The sequence below is a fragment of the Helicoverpa zea genome, chromosome 8 (genome assembly GCF_022581195.2).
Source record: "Helicoverpa zea isolate HzStark_Cry1AcR chromosome 8, ilHelZeax1.1, whole genome shotgun sequence".
Classification (NCBI taxonomy): Eukaryota; Metazoa; Arthropoda; class Insecta; order Lepidoptera; family Noctuidae; genus Helicoverpa; species Helicoverpa zea.
Window position 1 is genome coordinate 6,582,748 of NC_061459.1, and position 24,195 is coordinate 6,606,942.

Genomic DNA, 24,195 nt, shown 5'->3' on the forward strand with positions numbered 1-24,195 from the left:
ACAAAGAGGATATTTTTTTCTTCGAAACTAGGTAGGCAGGTACAGAAGTGATTTGAAAAAATCTTTCACTATTTGGAAGCTACACTATAACCGGCCAAAAAAAGCTTTATTTTATCCGGGAACAGGAAGAAGTTTCCCCAGGACTTGGGTGAAACCGCCAGAATCAGCTCGTTCGTTGTTTTTACAAAAATGCAGTTTTAATGCAATTAATAAGGGCGCCATCTATAGGCATATTGGGTGTTCTTGTCACCTAGATGCCTTGTCAACGCGAATATCAACATACATACTATTAGAATTTATTCGTAATATACCCTTTTTATTTGAAAATTTCTCACAAAAAAATGGGTACAGCCACTTGATTGTGTTACTTAGACTTTTCTTTGATGTTCTTCATGTTCTTTTATAAACCGGTTAAATAACTAAAATCGGCCATTGTCAAACTTCAAACTTCATACGACACCAATGTACGACACTCATCACTCATGAAACTGACTGTCAAATCATTCATTGTCATTTGTCATGTCATTGAATCACAAAATATCAAATTGTTTCAATTTTTCGTTTCTTGTGTGTGGTGTCCTGCTCGTTGGTCATTACGCTCAAGAAAAGAAAGTTAATTGTAAATTAATAGCTTCTACGAGTAGTCTTGAGAAGGAATTATCTGTGTCAGAAAGAAATCCTGTTAACAAAACAATGGAAGCGAATCCTGAGTACATAGCAAAGGTAACTAGTTTTCGTAATAATATTCGTGTAATTTATGTAAACCTTTTCTGAAGTACCATATGTACTAAAAAAATCAATAGAATTTTCCAGAATTGAAAAATGACAGACTGCTTCGTGCTGCACTCGGGAAAGAAGTAGATAAAGTGCCGGTATGGGTAATGCGGCAGGCCGGCAGGTATCTGCCAGAATTCCAGGAAGTTAGAGCAAAACACGACTTCTTCACAGTCTGCAGAACACCTGAATTAGCATGTGAAGTAACTCTCCAGCCTCTGAGAAGATACCCACATCTTGATGCTTCAATCATATTCAGTGATATTCTTGTTATTCCTCAAGCGCTTGGCATGACTGTGGAAATGCACCCTGGTGTTGTAAGTATAATTGAACTGAAATGTTTTTTTAAATGATAACTCTTTCAAAGAACTTTTGCCCAGTATGTACCATATCACCCAACAAACAACAAATGCTGAGCAATAAGCCTACCCTGAGCATCGCGGAAGATAATAAGGGCTTGTAATACTGTTTGTCTATTCTCACTACTGAAATAGTACTTTAATATATCATGTATTATTGTAAGCTATTTGTTCTTTCAGGGCCCTGTATTCCCTAACCCACTCCAAGACCCATCAGAAATAGATAACTTGCAAGAAGATGGTGCTGTGGGAAGACTCGCCTATGTTGGTAAAGCCATCACATTGACAAGACATAGAATTGAAGGCAAGGTGCCCTTGATCGGCTTCACTGGTGCACCAGTAAGTACAATATATAAAAATCATTCATTACTTGCATATTGAAATATCACAAGTCATCATTACATTGACAACAAAAAATAACTTTATAACAGATAACCAACAAAAACAGGAAAAACTCAATTACTTATATATTTAAATTCCAGTTCACACTAATGGGATACATGATTGAAGGTGGTGGCAGTAAAACGATGTCAAAGACTAAGGAATGGCTCGAGAAGTACCCGAAGGATGTTCACAAGCTGCTCAGGCTATTGACCAAAGTCATTATAGACTATTTACTCATGCAGGTACAGTAAAAACCTATGAAACATTGCAAGTTAAATTTTCAAATTTCAGAATTGGATTTTGGAATGAGAATTTATTACAAGTTTCAATAAAAATGACCTATCTGATAAGAAGGTCATAGTATCTCGGTTTATTATTTTTTTCTAATATCTGTCTCAAAAACTCAAGGTCAATATTTGTTCAGCCTGTAATAAAATATTATTTGTTCAATTGTTAATTCAGCAATTATAATTTACAGGTGGAGAGTGGAGCTCAATTGCTGCAAGTTTTTGAGTCAAGCGCTGATCACTTGAACAGGGAACAATTTATTGAGTTCTCTGCACCATATCTAAAAGACATTAGAACTGGTGTTAGAAATGGCATTAGTGACAGAAAATTGGAACAAGTTCCCATGGTAAGCTGGCCAAGAATTTATTATTTCAAATAGACTGGTACCATATCAACATGGTATTTATTTAAAATATTGACATCATATAAACATGAAGCAAAAAATGAAGGTGGCATTTATTTTACAGACTGTATTCGCAAAAGGAGCAGGGCCTTACCTAGATGTTCAGACTGATTTAGGATATGAAACTATTGGATTAGATTGGACTGTGGACCCCAAGGAAGCCAGAAAAATTGTGGGAAATGGTATTACCTTACAGGGTAACTTAGACCCACAAGATCTGTACAAGACACCAGTAAGTAATCCAATATGTGGCTATGTACTGTTATTCTGATTATGGAACCAAAATGTTAACATTTTATTTTATTTTAGGAGGAGGTCAGAAATATGACAATTGAAATGGTCCAAGCATTTGGCAAAAAACGATACATAGCCAATTTGGGTCATGGAATAACTCCACAGACACCATTGGAAAGCATGAAAGCCTTCACAGAGGGTGTTCACGAGGCTCTGTAAATATTTTGTTATTGTTATCAATTTGCATTTATTTTTTGTTATGTGGTGTTACGTTATTGTAAGAAAAACCTTTATATATTCATTGATCATTGTTACTATTTGTTTAAAAAAAATGGGTTAAGGATAATATATAGAAGAGAAACTGCAAAAACTGTGTTTTAATTACGTAACTATTATAATAAAAAATGAGTATCTATAAGATTACATTGAATAAGTAGTCTTGGAGTTCTGGCTGGTAGCTGGTATATCTTCATCGTGGCTCCCGACAGATTTCTTGACATACTGAAAAATGCAATCATAGTTTCATTAATTCTCATTCACAATTTCGTCATCTCATTTATTTACATGTTCATGTCTAAAATGGGCAACTGATGAAATAGGATTTAGTCGATTTCAACGTGTACTGTATTGTAATTTGCGGATTCGAAACTGGCGCGGCTTTGCACGTCTCGCGGTAGACGGAGGTGTGGGGAAATCGATAATCGCTGCAGTTTGACGTGCAACCGCCCAGTCCCCTTGCGATGATTGATGCGAGTAGACAAACACGAAAATGGACCGGCACATTTGTTACAACGTTATCATTGGCACTTTTGGTAGATAAATAAAAGTCTTACTTAAAGTCACGCGGATAATTTAATTAGTTTAAATAATTATAGGAAATTAGATATCACCAAACGTGCTTTCGAAACTAATATTACGTATTGGTAATATCTTATAATTTTAATTAGATGATGTGCCAGGTCTATCTTCGGTATATAATGGTCTATAACATTTTGACATCAGTTGATTTCGGAGGCCGGTTCATCATGTACTGCGTAATCAGAGAAAATATTAAGATGATCAGTTTTACAAACAGGAGCTAGGTACCGAATCATCTTTAGTAAATACAAAGTAGTAATGTACAATACAAAAAATCATATAAAATATACCTACTTATACCTATGTGACAAGAATGACAATCAATGGACATTTGAAATATTAGATCTTCGAAATATAAGGATCTTGAGACCTACCTGGGGATTGACCTGTATCTGCTCATCCATCTCTTGGATGTACTGGTGCAGTTTGGTGCAAGCGGCCATTTGTTGTTCTAACACGCACAATGTTTCAGGAGACGCATACTTTTCAGGACTGTCCAGGAAGACCACCATGCCGTCCTTTTGATTGATCATTGCGTATATTTCGCCTTCCTCTATCTGTATATATAAAGGCATTAATCTATATTAATAAATAAAAGAGGTACAGCTTACTAGGTTTTAATGGGGTTTAATCTTGGAATCTTTACAAAACTGATTACGAAAATGCTTGTAGAAAGCCTCATTATTTGTGTTCATTTACGTTGAAAACTATATTACTATTAAGGGAACGGGAAGCAGTTCCGTCGGGTGTAAAACCGCTGGAAACAGCTTGTGCAATATAATTTAAAATCAATTCACTATCAATATTGCAGCCAGTATTTTAAATTTTCTAATATTTTCCATCATAATGTGATTTATGAAAAATATAACTTACCATATTTAGTATGTAACTTTCAGCCTGTGATGGGCCTGCTAGCTGCACTCGAGCAGCTACGTCACTTAATGACAGTGTTAAAATATAACTTACCATATTTAGTATGTAACTTTCAGCCTGTGATGGGCCTGCTAGCTGCACTCGAGCAGCTACGTCACTTAATGACAGTGTTAAAATATAACTTACCATATTTAGTATGTAACTTTCAGCCTGTGATGGGCCTGCTAGCTGCACTCGAGCAGCTACGTCACTTAATGACAGTGTTAAAATATAACTTACCATATTTAGTATGTAACTTTCAGCCTGTGATGGGCCTGCTAGCTGCACTCGAGCAGCTACGTCACTTAATGACAGTGTTAAAATATAACTTACCATATTTAGTATGTAACTTTCAGCCTGTGATGGGCCTGCTAGCTGCACTCGAGCAGCTACGTCACTTAATGACAGTGTTAAAATATAACTTACCATATTTAGTATGTAACTTTCAGCCTGTGATGGGCCTGCTAGCTGCACTCGAGCAGCTACGTCACTTAATGACAGTGTTAAAATATAACTTACCATATTTAGTATGTAACTTTCAGCCTGTGATGGGCCTGCTAGCTGCACTCGAGCAGCTACGTCACTTAATGACAGTGTTAAAATATAACTTACCATATTTAGTATGTAACTTTCAGCCTGTGATGGGCCTGCTAGCTGCACTCGAGCAGCTACGTCGCTTAATGACAGTGTTAAAATATAACTTACCATATTTAGTATGTAACTTTCAGCCTGTGATGGGCCTGCTAGCTGCACTCGAGCAGCTACGTCACTTAATGACAGTGTTAAAATATAACTTACCATATTTAGTATGTAACTTTCAGCCTGTGATGGGCCTGCTAGCTGCACTCGAGCAGCTACGTCACTTAATGTCAGTGTTAAAATATAACTTACCATATTTAGTATGTAACTTTCAGCCTGTGATGGGCCTGCTAGCTGCACTCGAGCAGCTACGTCACTTAATGACAGTGTTAAAAATGTTTTTGTCAGCCTTTGAATGTTCTTTTTGTACATTGAACTTAACACCTGTAAGTTTACAAAAAATCTTTGTAGGTACTCTAACTACATTTCAAATAAATACAACAATATTTCTTCATATACCGAAAATAATTATGATGATGCCCTCCTTGCACACACAGGTGCACTCACTATTCTGTCACGCTCATCGCCCAATGGGATGGCAATCCAATACGCCCGTAGAGAGATTAGACGCAGGACCGACATTTACCGAAAAATAATATACATTTTTTGTGTAGATTACTTACTTGATTGACTAGTCCCATATTTTTGTCCCTAACAAATGTCTCGCGATGCTTGATAGCTGCATGCTGGGAGGTAGCTAGCTCATGGTAAGCCACTGACAAGGGTTTCAGAAAGCGGCAGACAACTTGTGAAGTATATTTTGGCATGGGTAGTATCTGGAAAAAAATTGGTAAAATTTGGTTTTAATTGCAAAAACAATGCAAAAAAAGACTGCAATTTCTAATCAGACTGCCAAATGTTACAACTGGAATATTATTTACTGAAGTTTACACAAACCTGGACTATATTGAACAACTAGTAAAAAACGTTAGTAAACATACCTTTCCATGTAAAATAAATGACACCAATATGTATTTCTTATAAGCTTCTAACATGATATGTGACACCACCATGGCAGGCACGGTTACGACTACTTCAAAGAAGTATAAAGCTCTGTCATAGTTCTTCATGGCTGTGTAGATCATGCCTCCATAGTAATAATAGAGCAAGAAGTGCTTCGAGTCATTATTACCACCAAGCTGGAACAAAATATTGGGTATTTATGAAAATGATTTATTAGATTCTTTTGATTGCCCACTGAATGGATTGAATGAGGTAAAATGACCGGTCACCATTGGGGCTCAAGTTGATCTGCACAACAGACCACAGATTATGCTAAAGACAGAATAGTTTATCAGAATTTATGGTTTCATACCTCAGGTCCAATTCCTGTGACATCTGTATCCAAGAACTCTAGAGCAGGTTTCATGCATTTGGATAGTAAGCAGAGCTGACACAAGTCTGCATGGATAGAAGTAAGTTGTGAATCAAAGAGCTGAATTTTCCTGATGGCTTTCTTCAGAATCTCTATGCCTCTGATTGGTTGCTTTATTTCTACTAAGTAGAGAGTTAAAAGGTGACACAACTCTGCATCTGCAAAATAAGATTATGTTAATGTTACAATAAGAATAAAATACTATGCACTTTTTATGCTCATTTAAATATACTTTACTTAGTTAGATATAATAAATGCAGCAATTGATCATATCGGAGCAAATAAATGGATATCAAACATAAATCATAAATAAACCAGAACTATTATCGAAAATAACAACTTTGTATTAAATAATACATACACAATTCAGGTGAGAACCGCACTTGTTCACCATTGCAGTTGGTGAGGAAGTCATGAATCTGTTTGAACATGGTAGACTTGTCTACATCGCCACCCTAAAAAGGAGAAAAAGCATCCCTACAGCAAACTATTCATGAAACCATGTTTAAAAAAACAGAAATGAATTTGTCTTAAGATTTTAAGATCCATTTAAGAAAAAATTGGTTATAGGCTGAAGGTTTAAAACATTTTAGAAACTATACCTGTGCTAGAGAGAATTTAGCAACTAGGACAGCGAGTACACCTAGAGAATGCTGCTGAATATCAAGTGTTTCCAACACTGTGGACAGATGTGCACTGTTTCGCTGTAGGACCTCGTCAGACTTGCCAATAACCTCACACAACTCACGAAACGACCCTGTAACATACATCAATTCATTAAAATAATGTTAAGAGCCAAGGAAAAGGCCCAAGTAGATTACTTACCTGAAGCCGACATGGTCCTCACATTGTCCACAAATTGTTCTAAAGGCGAAGCCATCTTATTCAAAGAACGCAAACTAATAGAATATAACGATATTAAATTTCGTATGCGTAATGTTAGTTTATATGTATCAGGTATTAATATTGGTGCAGGTGTCTTTCAAAATAATGAAAAATACACCGCAACAATGGGCAAAATAATTCTGACACTTAATTTTAATTGTCAATGTCACTTTACTTCATCTGTGATAGAGATGAGGTAGTTCAAAATCGACTACGTTTGGCTACTGTTTACAACATAGGTCCGGGAAACACTGGGATAAAAGATTAATTGCCATTCACTCGCCAAGAAGAAGAAGATCGAATGTGTCTGAATTTGCACGCGTTAACATCTAAATATACGTTATAATTTAGAATTCTAACTACAGTTATTTATTATTTAAATGATAAAATGAACATGAGTCCAGTATGTTAGTATTTCCATTTCCTATCTCGATGAGTCTTTCATTCCTCTATATAAAAAGATAAAAATGACAAAAGTTGACATGACATTGACATTTTGTTTGACAGTTTGCCAGTGGAGTGGTCATCGAACTGTCGATTTGTGTCGCTTTCTTTCAGTATTTTTGCCCTAATATAGCAAATCTATTTTTAGTTTAGACTGATTCAAAGCATAAAATAATGGCAATTTTACATAGGGCCCTATTTACTTGGTTCATTTTCCTAGTCTTTTTAATATTACTATGCCTACGTTTAGAATCTCGGACTCACTGGAATTGGTTTATTGTTTTCATACCTATGTGGGTTTACGATAGTATTTTACTGATTTACGTATTATTTCATATGATCTCACACTGTAGGAATGGTATAGAACGATTCAGAGGAACTATTAATAAGAACGTGTGGTATATAGCTGCAATAGGTTTGAAAATGGCAGCACAAATAATAATATGCATCAAATTGGAGTACACCAGAGTGAATTTACCAATATACGTTGTCATGACTCCTATATGGATGTTACTGCCAGTTCTCTGTGTAGAAGTATTTATGCATTTAATAAAGCATTCAAGTGGTAGTAGTAGATACTAAAATGTACCTATTTTGGACTATAATAAACTCAACTGAAGGTGAAGCATGTGACAAGGTGTGGTGTAGATAATTTTAAACTTGGCACACATTCATTGAGACTGAGTATGTTTGCACATGTCAAATCATTTGTGCCGGTGTTAGATATTTGGTGATATAACAATTTCGCTGAAGGTTTTACTGGAAATATAATTTTCAAGATGCTTTCCTTGGGTGATAGAGTCCCTGAGATCAAACAGTTGACTGTGACAAAAGTGCCGGCCGGTAGTACAGCTGTGCTGAATTGTCACAGCAATGATATGGACCACAATTTCATGTTTTGGCTGTTCAATGGTACTGATGTGATTGGCCCCGGTAACGTGTATAATGAACAGAAATATAAATACGAGGTGCTCTCTGGAAAACTTCATATTCATGTAAGTAGAAACATCAGGGAATATTCAAGGTCAAGAAATGTCATTGGTTAAATTTAGAAGTTTGGTGTTATTTTATTTTCAAACAAACTTATCACATAAATTGCCCCTTTTTCGTGCTTTTGAATTGACTTTATCAAATTCCCCATTTATTTTAGTGTGATCACATCTTCGATTTTGTGTTGAGTTCCATGGTTCGTTTTCAAAATCAGATACTCTACAAAGTGTTCTATTCGTAAGGTTGTTTAGTTATTTCAATGTATATTTTCAGGATGTATCTGCAAGGGAATCTGGTAACTACCATTGCATATCAAAGAAACTGAACGGTGCAGGATACACAGTGGGACAAGTGGATATGATAGTCACTGGCTCAGCATTTACTTCAATAGATGCTGTGAAAGTGGTAGCAATTGTGCTGTCTATCATTGTGATCATAGGCTGTGCAGTGCTGTATTACAATTTGAGGAAGGACTGGAAAAGATATGAAGGCAGGGGAGTTATACCAGGTGAATTCTCTAATTTTATTTGAGGATTACATAGTCTTCTTCCGTACTCCTTTAGCTCACTATATCATCCCACAAGAAACATTAATTTCAGCATCATTTGTTTTATCATATATTTTTATTTCATCATACATATACAACGTTATTTTTTGTTTATGCGAAACCTGATACACCTATCTAGTATTTTTATGTAAAGAATCTATGTACGAAATTTCAAAACCGTATCATGCACATGCCGCGCAACGCGATAGCACTGTGTGCTCGCGCCCGCTATGAACTCGCCGTGACTTGTTGTGCGAGAATAAATACCTATTTGTGGTGTCCAACATTCAAAGTTTTGTTACTGATTCTGAACAAACTATATTCAGGTTTCGCACAAACAAAAAATAACGTTGTATATAGATATGTTGTAGAGACACATCATACACTCAATTACTACACATTTAATTCTAGATGCATCTGTTAGGTCTTGTAGGCCAGCTTATTTATCTAAATTCTGATTATTTATAATTGCAGTGGATGAAGTTGAGGATGATGAAGGCGATGGAGATGAGATATACAACCGCACTACCACCCCAGCTCAGGCAAGGCAACTGAGCCAACCAGCCCCAGGCCCCAGTAGGAACCAATCATCTGAACATCTCTTATATGGAATAGACAATCAGGGATTAGACACAGATTTCAATTCAGTCTTCGAAAATATACAAATAAAGTCACCACAAGCAAGTCTGATTTAACATAGCAAACTACAATATTTGTGATAAAATAATCAGTAGTAATAGTTTAGAAAATATGCAATATAAGAGTTTAATATTCTCTGTAAGGAAATTCTCATTTGTAAATATTTAAGATGTAATCTAGTAGTAAGATTATACTGTTAAATAAAATGTTTTTATTTTAGTTTATATTTGAATTTTATTCAGTGGTAGTAAAATACTAATTATAATGTTCTTAGAAAGTAACATCAGCAGCTGCTGATGTGTTTTGTTTTTCAGATGTGGATTGATCATTAGTGCTCTGAGACTGAGTTGTTGTATCCAGTGTCTCGTCTTCCTCATCATCTCCATCAATTTCCATTTCAAATATGCGTACTTTTCTGAGACTTTTGGACAATACCACTGCCACTTTGCGACCTCCTGAAACAGCTATTCGGTATCCATCCATTTTATCTAAAACCTTGAAAACTCCAGGTTCTATCAAAGGTGAAATATTCTTTTTGTTCACTTTCTCATTGAACAAAAACATTTTTGGTTTCAAACTACATTCTGTAGCATTTATTTGAATAATTCCTACTGGTACTTGGATAAATATAGAACCTTCTTCCATACGAGGATGTTGTGTCAAGACAGATAAGTATTCAGAAGAATAGAATTGTAAATCCAGGACAGGAATCATCTCATCATTTGGTTTCTTATCACCTAATATGATAGTTGAAAAACTATACTTCATTGCTGTCACTGAGCCTGGCTTTTCCTTAATTTTTACAGTCATGTAATGTATACCATCTTCTAGATTTGTAGAATCTGTGAATGCCATCATGAAACTGTTTTCAGAACCATAGAAAGCTTGACATATCCTCAAATTTTCCATCAACTTCCCATTTGATTTGTCTTCATAACATTTTATGTTATATATTGCAGAAAAATATTTACTAGTTTCTTTTTTGGAAACATCAAACACCTGGCTTATTGCATTTTTCAAATGCTTTTGTTGTTGTACAAGAGAAAACTTCTTGAACTCTGCCAGAGAAAATATTGTATCATTGTCCTTTAGTAGACATGCATTATCTTTGAGAAATTTATGCCATGGATTGTCATCATCATCAGGTAATATGGTCAGCTCTTGGTCTTCTAAATATTGTCCTAGCCTCTCCAAGTTGAATTTGACAGGTTTTTCTGGTAAACCTTCACCACTATCAACTTGTACATTGTCAAAGTTATATAGAAATTCAGCAATGTGGCCAAGTTCCTGTTGAGTGATTTTCACTATTTCAGTAGAAGTTTGTTCTCCAAGTAATCGGACTATAACAACAAACAGCCATCTGAAGAATGCTTTGTAATTGCGCATTGAAGTATCAATGACCTGTTGTAATTCTAGACATTTATTGAGGAAAGCACAGCAGGCTCTTATTGCTTCAGTCACTGTGTTTTCTTCTATACCTAGCACCTGAAAAGGTCATAATTATTGTAGCGCCAAAATAATATTTTAGAATAGAGGAAATAGTATGATACAGTGCCATGTTCTTACCTTATACCTATCTGGTATCCTTGTCAATCCTCTCAGTTCAGAGAGGTAATAAGTCAGACTTTGTCCAACAATATTTAGTTGCTTGAGAACCAATTTCTGTATGGTTGAGTAGCTCAACTCAATGGAATTACCAAACTTTTTCAAATCATTTACAGTCAGTTTCTGCAGCAGGCATAGTTCTAACTCATCGGATGGGGTTCCTATAAAAGTACAATGTTAATGTTTATGTTTTGATTACAGTATTCTATATATATATATTATAGTCATTTGATTTATATTACAAACCCAACATGAGTAGCTCCAACAAATCAGCTGAAACCCCACCCTCAGGGACTGATGCAGCATACTCAGCCATTTTAGTATCCATTTCTAGTAAAATATGCTCCCAAGATTCAGTAATAGAGATCATAGTCTGGTCTAAGTAAGAAGTTAATCTCACAATTTCACTGTGCTTCTTAGCTACAATGTACATTTCTTCAGCAAATGCTGATAACACACTTGTGTTTACAAGTGACATCAGGAGATTATTGGTTACTCTATCAATATAGAGAACTTGCATCAAACTGAAGTCATCAGACATACAGATATCAAGTACTTTGTACTCTCCAAACTCATCTTTAGTAACTTGAGCAAGATGTATTGTGCCATAAGGATATCTTCCGAAGATATTCATGTAAATATACCCAGTTCCATAACCCACCATTAACATATTTAATTGGTTTGGGGCTTGAACTTCTTTGAAATCTTTCATATTTTCATCAGATCCTTGACTTTTGTATTCACCAGTAGAAGGTAAGTTTTGCAAAAATATTGAAGCATCATCCTGAAAGTCAAATAAACAACAGTTACTATTAAAGATAAGGCAATTCCTGAATCTATACTAATATTATAAAGCTGAAGAGTTTGTTTGTTTGAACGCGCTAATCTCAGGAACTACTGATCCGATTTGAAAATTTCTTTCAGTGTTAGATAGCCCATTTATCGAGGAAGGCTATAGGTTACTTTTTATCCCGGTACGGGAAGTAGTTCCCACGGGATGCGGGTGAAACCACTGGCAGAAGCTAGTATCATATAATTTAAAGTACAATTCATGATTTGTAAGTAGATAAGGTTCTATGACTAATGAATACATACATATACATTGGGGTCTATGGCACTCTCCAGTGTGTCAGCTCGAACTGCCCAAGTAATGCATGTGATACCAAACTGTTTTGAGTTATCAAATTCATCTGTGAGGTCTTCATACTTATCCACTATTTCCTTATCTTCTATATCCACAATGTACACTACCCCTGAACTGTATCCAATGGCCAATGCCTGTAAAAGATAAAATAAGTAGCATTTAAGGCATACAATAAGCAAGTCTATTTCTAAAATACCTTTTAGTATTTCTATAAAAATCTACGGGGTACCTTCCCATCTGGCCTCCAAGCCATTGCTTGAACAGTAACATTCTCTTTAGGAGGTGGCAAGTTCCAAACTTTTTGCCAGTGCAGTCTGTGTATCTGGACTTCACCTAAAAAGTACATGAATTCAAAACAAATAATTAGTCCCTTTTGTTTGGTTATGTACAATTGTTTTCAAAATTAGGAAATAGTGAAAAAGATTTAAAGTGTGACTGCGACACATGCAGGGGCAGAGTCACTATTTAATAGTCTTAAAAAGTGTTTATAGTTTCTACCTTTAAAATTGCTTAGGGCTAGAAGATCAAGCCGGTTGCTCCAAACCATCAAGTCAACTTTGTAGGCAACATGCCTTTCTCCAACTTGACGCATTCCACAATGATACATATTGTTCGTTTTAATGTATGACCTTCTGGAGAATTAGTTGAAATAAATGTCTCAGGTTTTTCCCTGAAATTTGAAATCCGTAATGGTAAGGGTGCGTCCACATCTGGCGAATGCGCCGCGAATGCGCAGCACGCGAGCCGATCGCGAGCTGTCCGCGAGCTGCGCGCGTGCAGTCACTGCAATAGTTCGGTGCGCCTCTTTAGCGCAACTCACGCAAGGCTCGTATAGAGCGCGCGAGCGGCGCGCGATCTGCGCGCAATCAGTTCTCGCCCTTACAGTTCCGTATATTGGCTCAGTACTATCGAAGATGGCAGACGTTGCGCGCCGCCTGCGCGCCGCTCGCGTGCGGCGCTTAGGTCGCGCGCGAGCTGCGCGCGGGCGGCGCAGAAGCGGCGCACGAACAAAAATGCACGCGCGCAGCTCGCGGACAGCTCGCGATCGGCTCGCGTGCTGCGCATTCGCGGCGCATTCGCCAGATGTGGACGCACCCTAATACACCTATCGTTACAGTTTTTCAAAACATTATCAATTTACTTGACAGTTGTACTTCTATGACATTGACAAATTGAAATTCACAGATCTATCCTGCCCGTAGATTATACACTTATTCTTGTCACAGTAGAACTCCATCCTTCGAACCTCCACGTCCACAGCTGATAAAATTCTTGAGCAGCATCTACAGTACTCTCGAAGTTCCTCGGAGAGTATTCAGACAAATTAATTATTTGTATGAATGTTTTTGTCCATCGTTAGGGTGCTTACATAAAGAAATAGGTTTCCGGTACAGTACAGACAAATCTGGTACGGGTCGGTACCGATGGGTACAGTGTTGACTCGCATAAAGAAACAGGGGCCCGATTCTCCTAAGTACAAGGATGGCTTAAGAAATATTTTACTACATATTAAATATAATCGAACATCGCTTACGCATGTTCAACCAATTTCACCTGAAGAAAGACTCGTTATCATTATAAGTAATGAATAATATTTATTAGTATAAAAATCTGCGTAATATACTGGGTGGTATAATTTCAAAATGAAATGTCTTCTATACTGCTTATAATCGGGGTGTCCACAACATTCGTTGTGGACACCCCGAAAGTGGAGAAAGAATACCGCCTTGTGGCACACCAGCATCCAGTTTGCACCAATTTGATGTCACTTCATCAACTCGTAGGGATCGGGGTGTCCACAACCACCCCGATCCCTACGAGTTGATGAAGTGACATCAAATTGGTGCAAACTGGATGCTGGTGTGCCACAAGGCGGTATTCTTTCTCCACTTTTATTTTCAATTTTTATAAATCTCCTAACTCTTGAACTTCAGTCTGCGTATCATCTTTATGCTGATGACTTGCAACTATATCGTCACTCCAGCCTCGAGGGCTTATCTGCTACAATCATGGAATTAAATAATGATCTAGCTGGGTTGAAGAGCTGGGCTGATAGGTTTGGAGTGGCGGTAAATCCTGGCAAGTGCCAAGCTATTTTAGTTGGTAGTAGTCGCATTATGCAGAGAGTGGATTTAAGCAGCTTACCTCCGGTACAATTTGATGGTATGAACATCCCTTATAACTCAAGCGTGAAAAACCTGGGCTTACATATCGACACTACGTTAAGCTGGCAATCTCATATTGGGAGTGTTAGCCAGAAGGTAACAGGTTTGCTGCGCTACTTTTATCGGTTAAGAAACCTTCTCCCGTTCAACGTGAAAGCAATGCTTGTGCGAACCTTGATCTTTCCCATAATTGACTATGGTGATGTTTGCTTCTACGACCTGAATGCAGATCTGCTCAATAAACTTGACCGGCTTCTCAACAATTGCATTCGATTCGTTTTTAATCTTCGCAAGTACGATCATGTGTCTGCTCATCGAGAACAGCTTAGATGGCTGCCAATTAGGCAAAGACGTGAGATGAGAGCATTAACTACTCTATTTTCCATTCTTCATACTCCTTGTTCACCTCCATATTTATCATGCCACTTCCAGTTTTTGTGTTCTCAACATGACAGAAATTTGCGTTCCTCCAACAACCGTCTACTCCAATGTCCCTCACGTCGCACAGATTTCCTTCATTCCTCCTTTTTTGTCCAATCTATTCTTTTATGGAACAAGTTGCCCTCGGAAATTAGGATGGTAGATAGCCGATTGACTTTCAAATTGAAGCTTCGTGAGTATCTTCACCAGAGTTTGCAGAATTGACACAACTATGCATTTGATTTTGTGTTATTTATATATGTATTAAAGTTTATTTAATATTATATATATATATATATATATATATATATATATATATATATATATATGTGTATGTATAATAAGTCTATGTACGTTTATATATTTTCGATTTGTCTTATATACATATTTAGTGCACCTGCCATGAAATTTCTCCTCCACCTAAAGGTTGACTGGTAGAGAACGCCTAAGGCGTTAAGTCCGCCTTTGTACATTGTTTTTTTTGTAAAATGTGTGCAAAAAGTATAATAAAATAAAAAAAAAAAATAAAAATAAAAAAGAATGTTCAAAAAAATTCCTTGACTTTTTTCATTCAGTAGGCTAGTATGTTTTATTTGTAAGTAGTTTTAAGCACAATGAAAAATATCCAAAATACAATTTCAATTAAGTGAATGTTATTTATTAGCCAAAATCAGCGAAAGGCATAACGTACAATACGGTACATGACTTACATGTCAACTTAAAATTAAATTATTAATAATTACTTAATTATAATTAAAGTAAAACTCCAAAATTGCTAATTTAAAGCCAACAGACTTATTAAAAATGCTCTGTTTAAGTTATAGCTATAAACCTTGGTTTTTGGCACCCCATGGGCCAAAATCAAATTGAAGATTTCACAATTCGGCAAGAGATTGTTCATTCTGGGTAGATTCATTATTTTCTTCTGTAGATACTCGGTGGCTATTAGATTGATTGCATTCGTCTGCAGCTAGTCGGTTGCAGGTGGATTCTTCATTCTTCTGTGGCTAATCGGTTGCTTATAACAGCAATATTGTCACTCGAAGTTTGTGGAAGAGTTATTTCGTTGCAGGTCTCTGGAGTACTATTACGGGAAACATTACTTAAAGAAGAGTAGTTTGACATCGAACTAGGGTTACCATATCAAAAATCAAAATCAAAATCAAAAGTCATTTATTCAAAGTAGGCTGAAAATCAGCACTTTTTGAACGTCAAATCTACAAAAGACAGCCCCCAAAACGCCCGCCCTTCACATATTCACACACTTCATATTGCAAGATTGGTACGCGAACTGGTCGACGACGCTTTGAATGCGGTTTCTAAAAGAAAGTAGCATGTGCTGTGGATTTTTTTCAATGTGTGGTATGAGGCTTTTAAAAAATAAAATATGTTCTTTGTCTGCATCTGTTGTTCTATTCTGTCGGGATTTATCCTTATCCTGTAAAAAATTAAGTTTTTGATGCTCAATGTCCAATAATTTGTCATTGATTGTTTTCTTCGGCCTTTTCAAAGCGATTTTTGAAACGGGCATCGCAGGAGACACTGTTGGTTGGTCACTCGCATCATTATCTTCCATGTTGCTTGGTTCAGGTGAAAGAGAACAATCATTTTCATTTGTAGTTTGGGAGTTTTCTGTTTCACTATCAAGGCTCACAGCACTATTTGAATGAGATCTTTGTCGCATCAAACTTCCAGTGGTTAGCCGCGCCTTCACCATAGGTTTGAGCAAAGTAAGGGTTTAAAATATGGCCATTTGGGATATACTGTAGTTGCCTCATCTCCAGAGCGAGAAGGTGGAATCTTTCCTAACCCTACCGCAAATTGATCCCTTAGATATCTCCATCTTTTTCTTATTTTACTTTCTGAAACAAAAAAGTACTGATATTTTTCCTACAGAGGTCAAATACAATTTTATTGTTGTAAATATCAAGGTAAGTAAATGAATTTAAAAATACTTATTTCTTTCCAGTTCAATCAATTTAAAAATAACTATTTATTTAAATCCTAATTATCAGGTTGGGTCTTATATAGAACCCTGGCAAGAAATAAGTAGGTATTTTTAAATTAATTTAACCTGATGCTTGCAACAACAAAATTATATTTGACCTCTGACTGTCTCATAAAATAATGAGCAGAATCGGGATCCCAAGATTTAGCGTAATTTTTTACTTTTTTTACATCCTGTATTCAGGGTGTAATAGTTAAAAGTGTTTTTTATTTTCAGATATCTTGCAACTGAAGCATTATTCAAATCGCTTTCAAAAAAATTTCGAATAGGAGTAACAACATTAACAAAAATTATAGAAGAGACGGTCCTAGCAATATGGGACGAACTGTATAATAATGAAAATAACCATACATATGACTACACCCACCAGAGATATATTTCATAATGATTTCAATAATATTTGGAATATCCCTCACGTATTGATTTCTGACACTTACGCGAATATTAGACATTTAAATAAAACTACTTTTACGGATTTTATCGCGTTATATTAATATTATTTAATCCCGACGTTTCGGATCCTTTACAGCATCCATGGTCACGGGCAGACTAAGGTGTTGGTCGTCTTGATATATTAGTTACAAACAGCTACCCTACATTTTGTTGATTATTATTGACAATCCGATTCACGCAAAACGAGCTCACTGTATCCATAGGTCGAGCAGTTGTAGGCTTGGATTTTGATTTAATAGTTTCTATGATGGGATTCCAAGCAGGTGGTATGCACCAGCCATCTTCTCTATTGAAATTTGGATGTTTTTTAATTTCAATAGCCTCGCGAATCATCCTAGGTAGGAATCGGTTTTCTCTTGCAAGGACTTGTGGTTTATCAAATCTGATGTAATGCTGGGCCTTGTCTAGTGTGTGTTCACAAACTGCTGACTGTCTGGAACGGCGGTGTTTGACATCGGCGATGTGTTCTTTTACGCGGGTCCCTATGCTTCTTTTAGTTTGGCCTATGTAAGAGAGACCACAATCACATTCAAGCTTGTATACACCCGCATCTTGTAGAGGTATGTGACACTTGACAGGTGGTAAGAATTGACTGATCTTCTTCAGCGGCTTGAAGTAGGTTTTGATTGAAGCTCGCTTCAAGATGTAGCCAATCTTGTCTGTGACTCCTCTTATGTATGGAAGAACAGCAGGTAGACGCTCAACTGTGGCTGGTTTCACGCGGGTTCTGCGACGAGGGCGCGGTACTCGGAGCTTGTTGTCGTGCAGTACTTGCTTGACATGTTGAAGCTCAGCACCCAGGTGTTGTTCATCGCAGATCCCACGTGCTCTCTGAAACAATGATTTACCAACGGTAGATAACTGTGTTGGGTGGTGGTGGGACTCACCATGAAGGTATTTGTCTGTATGGGTTTTCTTCCGATACACAGTGTGACTCAAGGTGTTATTAGGGTTACGGTCAGATGGTAGTAGATACTCTACTACCATCTGACAAAGTCACAGCATTTTTAAATCATCTTAACTCCATAAACCCCAAAATTCAATTCACTATGGAGTCAGAGGCAAACAACTCCTTAGCTTTCTTAGATGTTTTGGTTATCCGTAACCCTAATAACACCTTGAGTCACACTGTGTATCGGAAGAAAACCCATACAGACAAATACCTTCATGGTGAGTCCCACCACCACCCAACACAGTTATCTACCTACCGTTGGTAAATCATTGTTTCAGAGAGCACGTGGGATCTGCGATGAACAACACCTGGGTGCTGAGCTTCAACATGTCAAGCAAGTACTGCACGACAACAAGCTCCGAGTACCGCGCCCTCGTCGCAGAACCCGCGTGAAACCAGCCACAGTTGAGCGTCTACCTGCTGTTCTTCCATACATAAGAGGAGTCACAGACAAGATTGGCTACATCTTGAAGCGAGCTTCAATCAAAACCTACTTCAAGCCGCTGAAGAAGATCAGTCAATTCTTACCACCTGTCAAGTGTCACATACCTCTACAAGATGCGGGTGTATACAAGCTTGAATGTGATTGTGGTCTCTCTTACATAGGCCAAACTAAAAGAAGCATAGGGACCCGCGTAAAAGAACACATCGCCGATGTCAAACACCGCCGTTCCAGACAGTCAGCAGTTTGTGAACACACACTAGACAAGGCCCAGCATTACATCAGATTTGATAAACCACAAGTCCTTGCAAGAGAAAACCGATTCCTACCTAGGATGATTCGCGAGGCTATTGAAATTAAAAAACATCCAAATTTCAATAGAGAAGATGGCTGGTGCATACCACCTGCTTGGAATCCCATCATAGAAACTATTAAATCAAAATCCAAGCCTACAACTGCTCGACCTATGGATACAGTGAGCTCGTTTTGCGTGAATCGGATTGTCAATAATAATCAACAAAATGTAGGGTAGCTGTTTGTAACTAATATATCAAGACGACCAACACCTTAGTCTGCCCGTGACCATGGATGCTGTAAAGGATCCGAAACGTCGGGATTAAATAATATTAATATAACGCGATAAAATCCGTAAAAGTAGTTTTATTTAAATATCCCTCACGTCATAGGTTGTATAGACGGTAAACATGTGCGCGTTATGTGCCCAAAAAAATCTGGATCTATGTTTTACAACTATAACAAATATTTTTCTGTGGTACTGCAAACAGTAGCCGATGCTGATTATAAATTTGTAATGGTAGAAGTCGGGGGCTATGGTAAACAGAGTGATGGCGGTACCTTTAGAGCATCAGATTTGTACCAGTTTTTAAATGAAAGAGAATTAGATATTCCATTGCCACTTATTTACCTAATACCCAAGTCTCTGTTCCTTACGTATTTTTAGCTGATGAAGCGTATCCTTTAAAAACATATTTAATGAAACCCTTTGGGGGACGTGATTTAACAGTGGAGCAACAAAAGGAGATTGGGCAAGAATGTATGAAGTTTGGTCCAAATGTCCACCACGAACGAGACCTATATAATTAAATAGTCCACTTAATTTAGAGTAACTTTTACTAAGAAAGTAAAAAAAAAACAATGCCAAAAAAAAGTTATAGCCAAAAATGTATTCTTCATTTTCGGTAGTTTTTTATGTTATCTTTATTATTTTTTATTTTATTCCACTTCCATTTCCGCATTTTATCTAAAACTAAGATGAGTAAGACACATTTACATATAAACAGCCCATATTTTTTTGCCCGATGGATGTACGAATCACTAACCAATAGAGGCACCAGAAGTGCTTGAATATACTCAGCGGTTCCTGGATCTAAGAAAGTTCGATGTAACTGGTGGTGTCTTCTCTCTAATAATGAACAATTCTATTTGTCAGAAGTTACAGAAATATGAAAATCAAACATCACGAAAAGTAATTGAAAAAATGAAATTGAAAAAATCTATAAAATGTTTTATTTGATTTTGCTATAACTTTTTTCTGGCATTATATTTTTTTTTACTTTCATAACAAAAAATGTTCTATATTTAATGGGCTATCTAGCCATATACGTCTCGTTCGTGGTGGACATTTGGACCGGAATTGCCCATTGTCCTTTTAGTAGTCGCTTGTCACGAGCGAGAAAAACAGTGGAATGTGCATTTGGTAGATTATACTCAAAGTGGCGTTTGTTATCTAAAAGCATCGAAACGGATATTCAACTAGCTGATAAGATCGTAAAAACTATGTGTTTGTTGCACAATATAATTATTGATAAAGAGGGTTTTGAACGAAACTTGACTTCGATAAATATTGTTAGACGAAGATGGCACAATCAAAGACTGAGTCCGCCATGGTCCGCTTAGCATCGATATACAGTCAAACCTGGATAAGTGAGAACTGGATAAGTGAGAAAACTCTATTAGTGAGAGTAACAGCCAGGAACCGTCATTTTAAGCTCCCAAAACCTCTATTAGCGAGAAGCAGAAACCTCTGTAAGAGAGAGTCGTTTTTCCCTCGTAGACCTCCGTTAGTGAGACTGTTACTTATCTATACCTCTATAAGTGACAGTCAAGCTTTAATTACAAAAACATCTGCAATTTTATGAGTCATTCTTAACTTTCGTGGCACCATTGTTTTTGTATTGTTTTCTCGTCAATATTGTACCTATTCTATTTCGTGAAACTAATAATATTGTTATTCTATCGCATTCTTTTGGAACGGACACGTGTGTGTGCCTGTATACCATCCTGGTTGTCGGAACTATTATCAATTGCAAAGGAAAGTTCAGTTCTGCATCATGACAAAACGCACAGATTCTGGAAACAGAAATAAAGATAATTACAATGAAGCTAGCTTCAAATGCGTTGGAGACGGTCCATCAGTACTTTGAAGACACGGCGGTTGTTGATCTAGCAATATTTATGAGTTAGAGAAAAACATTCGAAATACAAAAACAGAAACCCAAACGAAATTGACAGATTTTTTAAGGGTAAATAATTTCTAAATAAAATAAAATTACATAGTGCATTAATTTTTGTTTTGTTTTCGTATGCATTTAAAATATATACACAATACGTATATGTTGTGCATATGATGCACATAATTCTATCATATTACATATGTATCTACATATTTACTACATTCGTACGTTCTGTGGTTTGTTATTGCTGTGTACCTCTTTAAGAGAGAAACGCTACCTGCATTAGTGAGAAACTCGGGTTAGTGAGAAACCTCTTTAAGCGAGAATGAGATTGTGTCCCCTTGAACTCTCGCTTATCCACGTTTGACTGTATATGTACTATAGTCTGTTTTTTAATCTCGTAGACTAAACTGACATTACGAGTGTGGTCAGTTTATTGCAAATTCTTAAATAGTGATGTGGCACGACCGAAACTTAGCGTTAATAAAATCAAGTATCGTTTTTTTACAATAAGTCATCCTGAAATAATGGGCTTATCCTTGATGATTACGCATAGATTAAAATTTGCGTGGTCAGATATCCCTGGCAGTTTGTAGCACGTCGTACAACCGTGTGTACGTACGTGAATTTTAAATACAAAACTTTGAATGAATATTAAATTCGTCTATTATACAAGCTGTTGATTTGCATCCGTGCCATAGTCAAGGACGTAATTATGCTAATGATTCTCGACCCAAATCAATAAGAAAATTGGTACGTATTTTTTTTTTTATCTTTTTTTTTCGGAATTCCTTCAATGTCATCTAGCCGTATTTGAACTTGACGCGTGTGTTACTGGCCTTAAAACCGTGGTGCGCCCTCACACAAACGCAAACACAAAGCATACGCAACGATTATTCATAATTTTCATTCATAAAATTGGATTACTTCTGACATACTACGACATTACAATAACAAAAAAAGTAGTACATATTAGCTATTTCCCGTCCACTGTAATTCCAATCGATTATTTACGTATTTAATGACCGCCTCCTGAAGTATGGCACAAATGCAAATCAACACCTTGTAGATAAAAAGTTACGATTCAATAAACCGATATCGTAAGTACAATACTGCACCAAAGAGCTAGCAACATTATTAGTAAGTTTGACATTTTGCAAGTGTCAATTTAGTCTACGAGATTAAAAAACAGACTATACGTACTAGATAAGATAGAACGTTCCACTGACCTCTGAACGTTCCGAACAAAAAGCTTGCCACACTGAAATGCACTGCAGACTTTGCATTGCCCAAAATGGCAAATCAGAGCGATTTTGACACCTGCGTCAGATAGATGTCTATGAAACGACAATTATAAAATAGAAAATACATATCAAGGTATAAACTTACACATGTAAACTATTCGAGAGTCAAGTTAGTAAAATTACACGCTGTTCATGCTATTACAATGCTTGTATATCATACTTTTCATTTATAATTCAATTTTACAAATATGTATTAATTTGTTCCCGCCCGCCATCTTAAATTATGGATTAAGAAAATCGTGCAGAAACAGATGCCGAGCAGATCGCCATAAAACTGGCAGTAGGTAAAATATCAATGAAAACAGACTTCACTTTGTCATGGTATTGTAGTGACCTACTTATATTTATATATGTATTTATTTTATATATATTGTAATTTGTCCACTCAATTTAAATTCTATTTAGAAATTATGTTTACTTTTATTATTTAATTATTTTATGTAATGAACAAACATGTGGACAAACGCATTTGGTTGTATTAGTAGCGACCAGCGATAGACCGGCCGGTTCGACAGCTACGTCACAGCGGCGCGAGAGCGAGACCGCACTAGGCGGCGTTGCACTCGCGCACGCGGGACAAGGCCTGTTGCACCAGTCAGAGGTAGGCTTTCATTCGCTGCGCTAACGCCCACATTTTTAAATTGTCAAACCGTTGTGCTTTTCTGATCTGCCTAGATCTAGGCAAAACTGTATGTACTGTGCTGTATTCTGTGCTTGTGACTCTCTCTACTTTTCTCCTTCTGACTTTCTCTTCTGTGTGTGTATAAACTGTACGTGTACTTTCTTGTGCTGTGCAAATCAACTTTTCTCTGTATTGTGCACCCTGGACTGTGTTATTCTTCCCTGCTACACGTCACCCTACACACCTACAGTATGTTCTTACTTTCAAGAAAAAATTATATGACCTCGTATGTATTTCGCTACTGTAAAAACACTACAAGATATATCAGCGCATCATCAGGGACATTTTTATAATTCTTTCACCATTAGAAAGCTACGTTATCTGCGAGTCACATAGGTTATATCCCGGTGCGGGCTTCCCCACATTCTTAAAAACTCTATATATGTTTTTCTGAAATATAAGCCATACCTCTCATAAACATCGATATCCATTCATTTCATCCAACAACAAACATGCATCACTCTGGAAGTGCATTTCAAGTCTAAGATTTATTATTTTTAAGAAAAAAAACATCGTACATAATTAATATTAAAAAATCCTAAAAATAAGTTCCTGGTTTTAATTACATGATTTTGCATTCACTTAGATATAAACTTTTTGAGTAATGAAGAATGTAGGCAAAATACGACCGAAAATATTATGTCACTTCTGCAATTAACATCAATGAGGATGACTACATGTCACAATACGTCAACAAGATGTCAACAGACGACATAAGCGGGTAAATTATTTGTATGGATGTTCATGTCTATCGTTAGAATATATGTCAATGCCGCCTAGTAATGTTGCTACAAACGTCAGAGATAAGTTTGTGC

General features: G+C 36.7%; 4 protein-coding genes across 10 annotated transcripts; 2 read left to right on the forward strand and 2 right to left on the reverse strand.

Moving 5' to 3' along the window:
* The first annotated feature begins 532 nt into the window (after window positions 1-532).
* LOC124632206 (uroporphyrinogen decarboxylase) lies at window positions 533-2,812 on the forward strand. Of its 2 annotated transcripts, none has more exons than XM_047166939.1 (7): window positions 533-723; window positions 804-1,091; window positions 1,314-1,472; window positions 1,616-1,759; window positions 1,996-2,151; window positions 2,273-2,440; window positions 2,518-2,812. In XM_047166939.1, the coding sequence occupies exons 1-7, from the start codon at window positions 694-696 to the stop codon at window positions 2,659-2,661; spliced, it is 1,089 nt and encodes a 362-aa protein (XP_047022895.1). In that variant the 5' UTR covers window positions 533-693; the 3' UTR covers window positions 2,662-2,812. The 2 variants fall into 2 exon arrangements, with proteins under 2 accessions (XP_047022895.1, XP_047022896.1); XM_047166940.1 differs by having other exon boundaries at window positions 534-723; window positions 814-1,091.
* A 1-nt stretch (window position 2,813) lies between these two features.
* Window positions 2,814-7,273, reverse strand: LOC124632205 (COP9 signalosome complex subunit 3). Of its 2 annotated transcripts, XM_047166937.1 has the most exons (10): window positions 7,052-7,273; window positions 6,829-6,983; window positions 6,588-6,681; window positions 6,167-6,384; window positions 5,793-5,990; window positions 5,475-5,627; window positions 5,174-5,235; window positions 4,174-5,080; window positions 3,675-3,857; window positions 2,814-2,943 (listed from the first exon to the last, which is right to left on the reverse strand). In XM_047166937.1, exons 1-10 carry the CDS (start codon window positions 7,104-7,106, stop codon window positions 2,863-2,865), a joined length of 2,106 nt encoding a protein of 701 aa, XP_047022893.1. In that variant the 5' UTR covers window positions 7,107-7,273; the 3' UTR covers window positions 2,814-2,862. The 2 variants fall into 2 exon arrangements, with proteins under 2 accessions (XP_047022893.1, XP_047022894.1); XM_047166938.1 differs by lacking the exon at window positions 4,174-5,080 and having other exon boundaries at window positions 5,104-5,235; window positions 7,052-7,269.
* A 327-nt stretch (window positions 7,274-7,600) lies between these two features.
* On the forward strand, window positions 7,601-9,955 carry LOC124632208. 3 transcript variants are annotated; one of them, XR_006984598.1, is made up of 3 exons: window positions 7,601-8,550; window positions 8,819-9,053; window positions 9,567-9,955. XR_006984598.1 is itself a non-coding variant. In XM_047166941.1 (3 exons), the coding sequence occupies exons 1-3, from the start codon at window positions 8,335-8,337 to the stop codon at window positions 9,785-9,787; spliced, it is 672 nt and encodes a 223-aa protein (XP_047022897.1). In that variant the 5' UTR covers window positions 7,750-8,334; the 3' UTR covers window positions 9,788-9,955. The 3 variants fall into 3 exon arrangements, 2 of the variants coding, with proteins under 2 accessions (XP_047022897.1, XP_047022898.1); XM_047166941.1 differs by having other exon boundaries at window positions 7,750-8,550; XM_047166942.1 differs by lacking the exon at window positions 7,601-8,550 and adding an exon at window positions 8,609-8,741.
* LOC124632204 (anaphase-promoting complex subunit 4) lies at window positions 9,946-21,778 on the reverse strand. Of its 3 annotated transcripts, none has more exons than XM_047166934.1 (7): window positions 20,774-21,778; window positions 12,979-13,150; window positions 12,710-12,813; window positions 12,432-12,614; window positions 11,583-12,120; window positions 11,298-11,497; window positions 9,946-11,216 (listed from the first exon to the last, which is right to left on the reverse strand). In XM_047166934.1, exons 2-7 carry the CDS (start codon window positions 13,085-13,087, stop codon window positions 10,002-10,004), a joined length of 2,349 nt encoding a protein of 782 aa, XP_047022890.1. In that variant the 5' UTR covers window positions 13,088-13,150; window positions 20,774-21,778; the 3' UTR covers window positions 9,946-10,001. The 3 variants fall into 3 exon arrangements, with proteins under 3 accessions (XP_047022890.1, XP_047022891.1, XP_047022892.1); XM_047166935.1 differs by lacking the exon at window positions 20,774-21,778 and adding an exon at window positions 13,576-14,015; XM_047166936.1 differs by lacking the exon at window positions 20,774-21,778 and adding an exon at window positions 13,364-13,400.
* Window positions 21,779-24,195: the final 2,417 nt, after the last annotated feature.

Excerpts from the sequence above, each read along its gene's own strand:
- LOC124632205 (XM_047166937.1), bottom strand. The coding sequence starts at position 7,106 with ATGGCTTCGCCTTTAGAACAATTTGTGGACAATGTGAGGACCATGTCG. Across the intron at positions 5,081-5,173 it reads AAAACATTTTTAACACTGTC|ATTAAGTGACGTAGCTGCTC; the intron begins ATTAAGTGACGT and ends TTTAACACTGAC. Across the intron at positions 2,944-3,674 it reads AGATACAGGTCAATCCCCAG|TATGTCAAGAAATCTGTCGG; the intron begins GTAGGTCTCAAG and ends TGCATTTTTCAG.
- LOC124632206 (XM_047166939.1), top strand. The coding sequence starts at position 694 with ATGGAAGCGAATCCTGAGTACATAGCAAAG. Across the intron at positions 1,760-1,995 it reads TAGACTATTTACTCATGCAG|GTGGAGAGTGGAGCTCAATT; the intron begins GTACAGTAAAAA and ends TATAATTTACAG. Across the intron at positions 2,441-2,517 it reads AAGATCTGTACAAGACACCA|GAGGAGGTCAGAAATATGAC; the intron begins GTAAGTAATCCA and ends ATTTTATTTTAG.
- LOC124632208 (XM_047166941.1), top strand. The coding sequence starts at position 8,335 with ATGCTTTCCTTGGGTGATAGAGTCCCTGAGATCAAACAGTTGACTGTG. Across the intron at positions 8,551-8,818 it reads CTGGAAAACTTCATATTCAT|GATGTATCTGCAAGGGAATC; the intron begins GTAAGTAGAAAC and ends GTATATTTTCAG. Across the intron at positions 9,054-9,566 it reads AGGCAGGGGAGTTATACCAG|TGGATGAAGTTGAGGATGAT; the intron begins GTGAATTCTCTA and ends TTATAATTGCAG.
- LOC124632204 (XM_047166934.1), bottom strand. The coding sequence starts at position 13,087 with ATGTATCATTGTGGAATGCGTCAAGTTGGAGAAAGGCATGTTGCCTAC. Across the intron at positions 12,814-12,978 it reads AGCCCTAAGCAATTTTAAAG|GTGAAGTCCAGATACACAGA; the intron begins GTAGAAACTATA and ends TGTACTTTTTAG. Across the intron at positions 12,121-12,431 it reads CCATAGACCCCAATGTATAT|GATGATGCTTCAATATTTTT; the intron begins GTATGTATTCAT and ends TTTGACTTTCAG.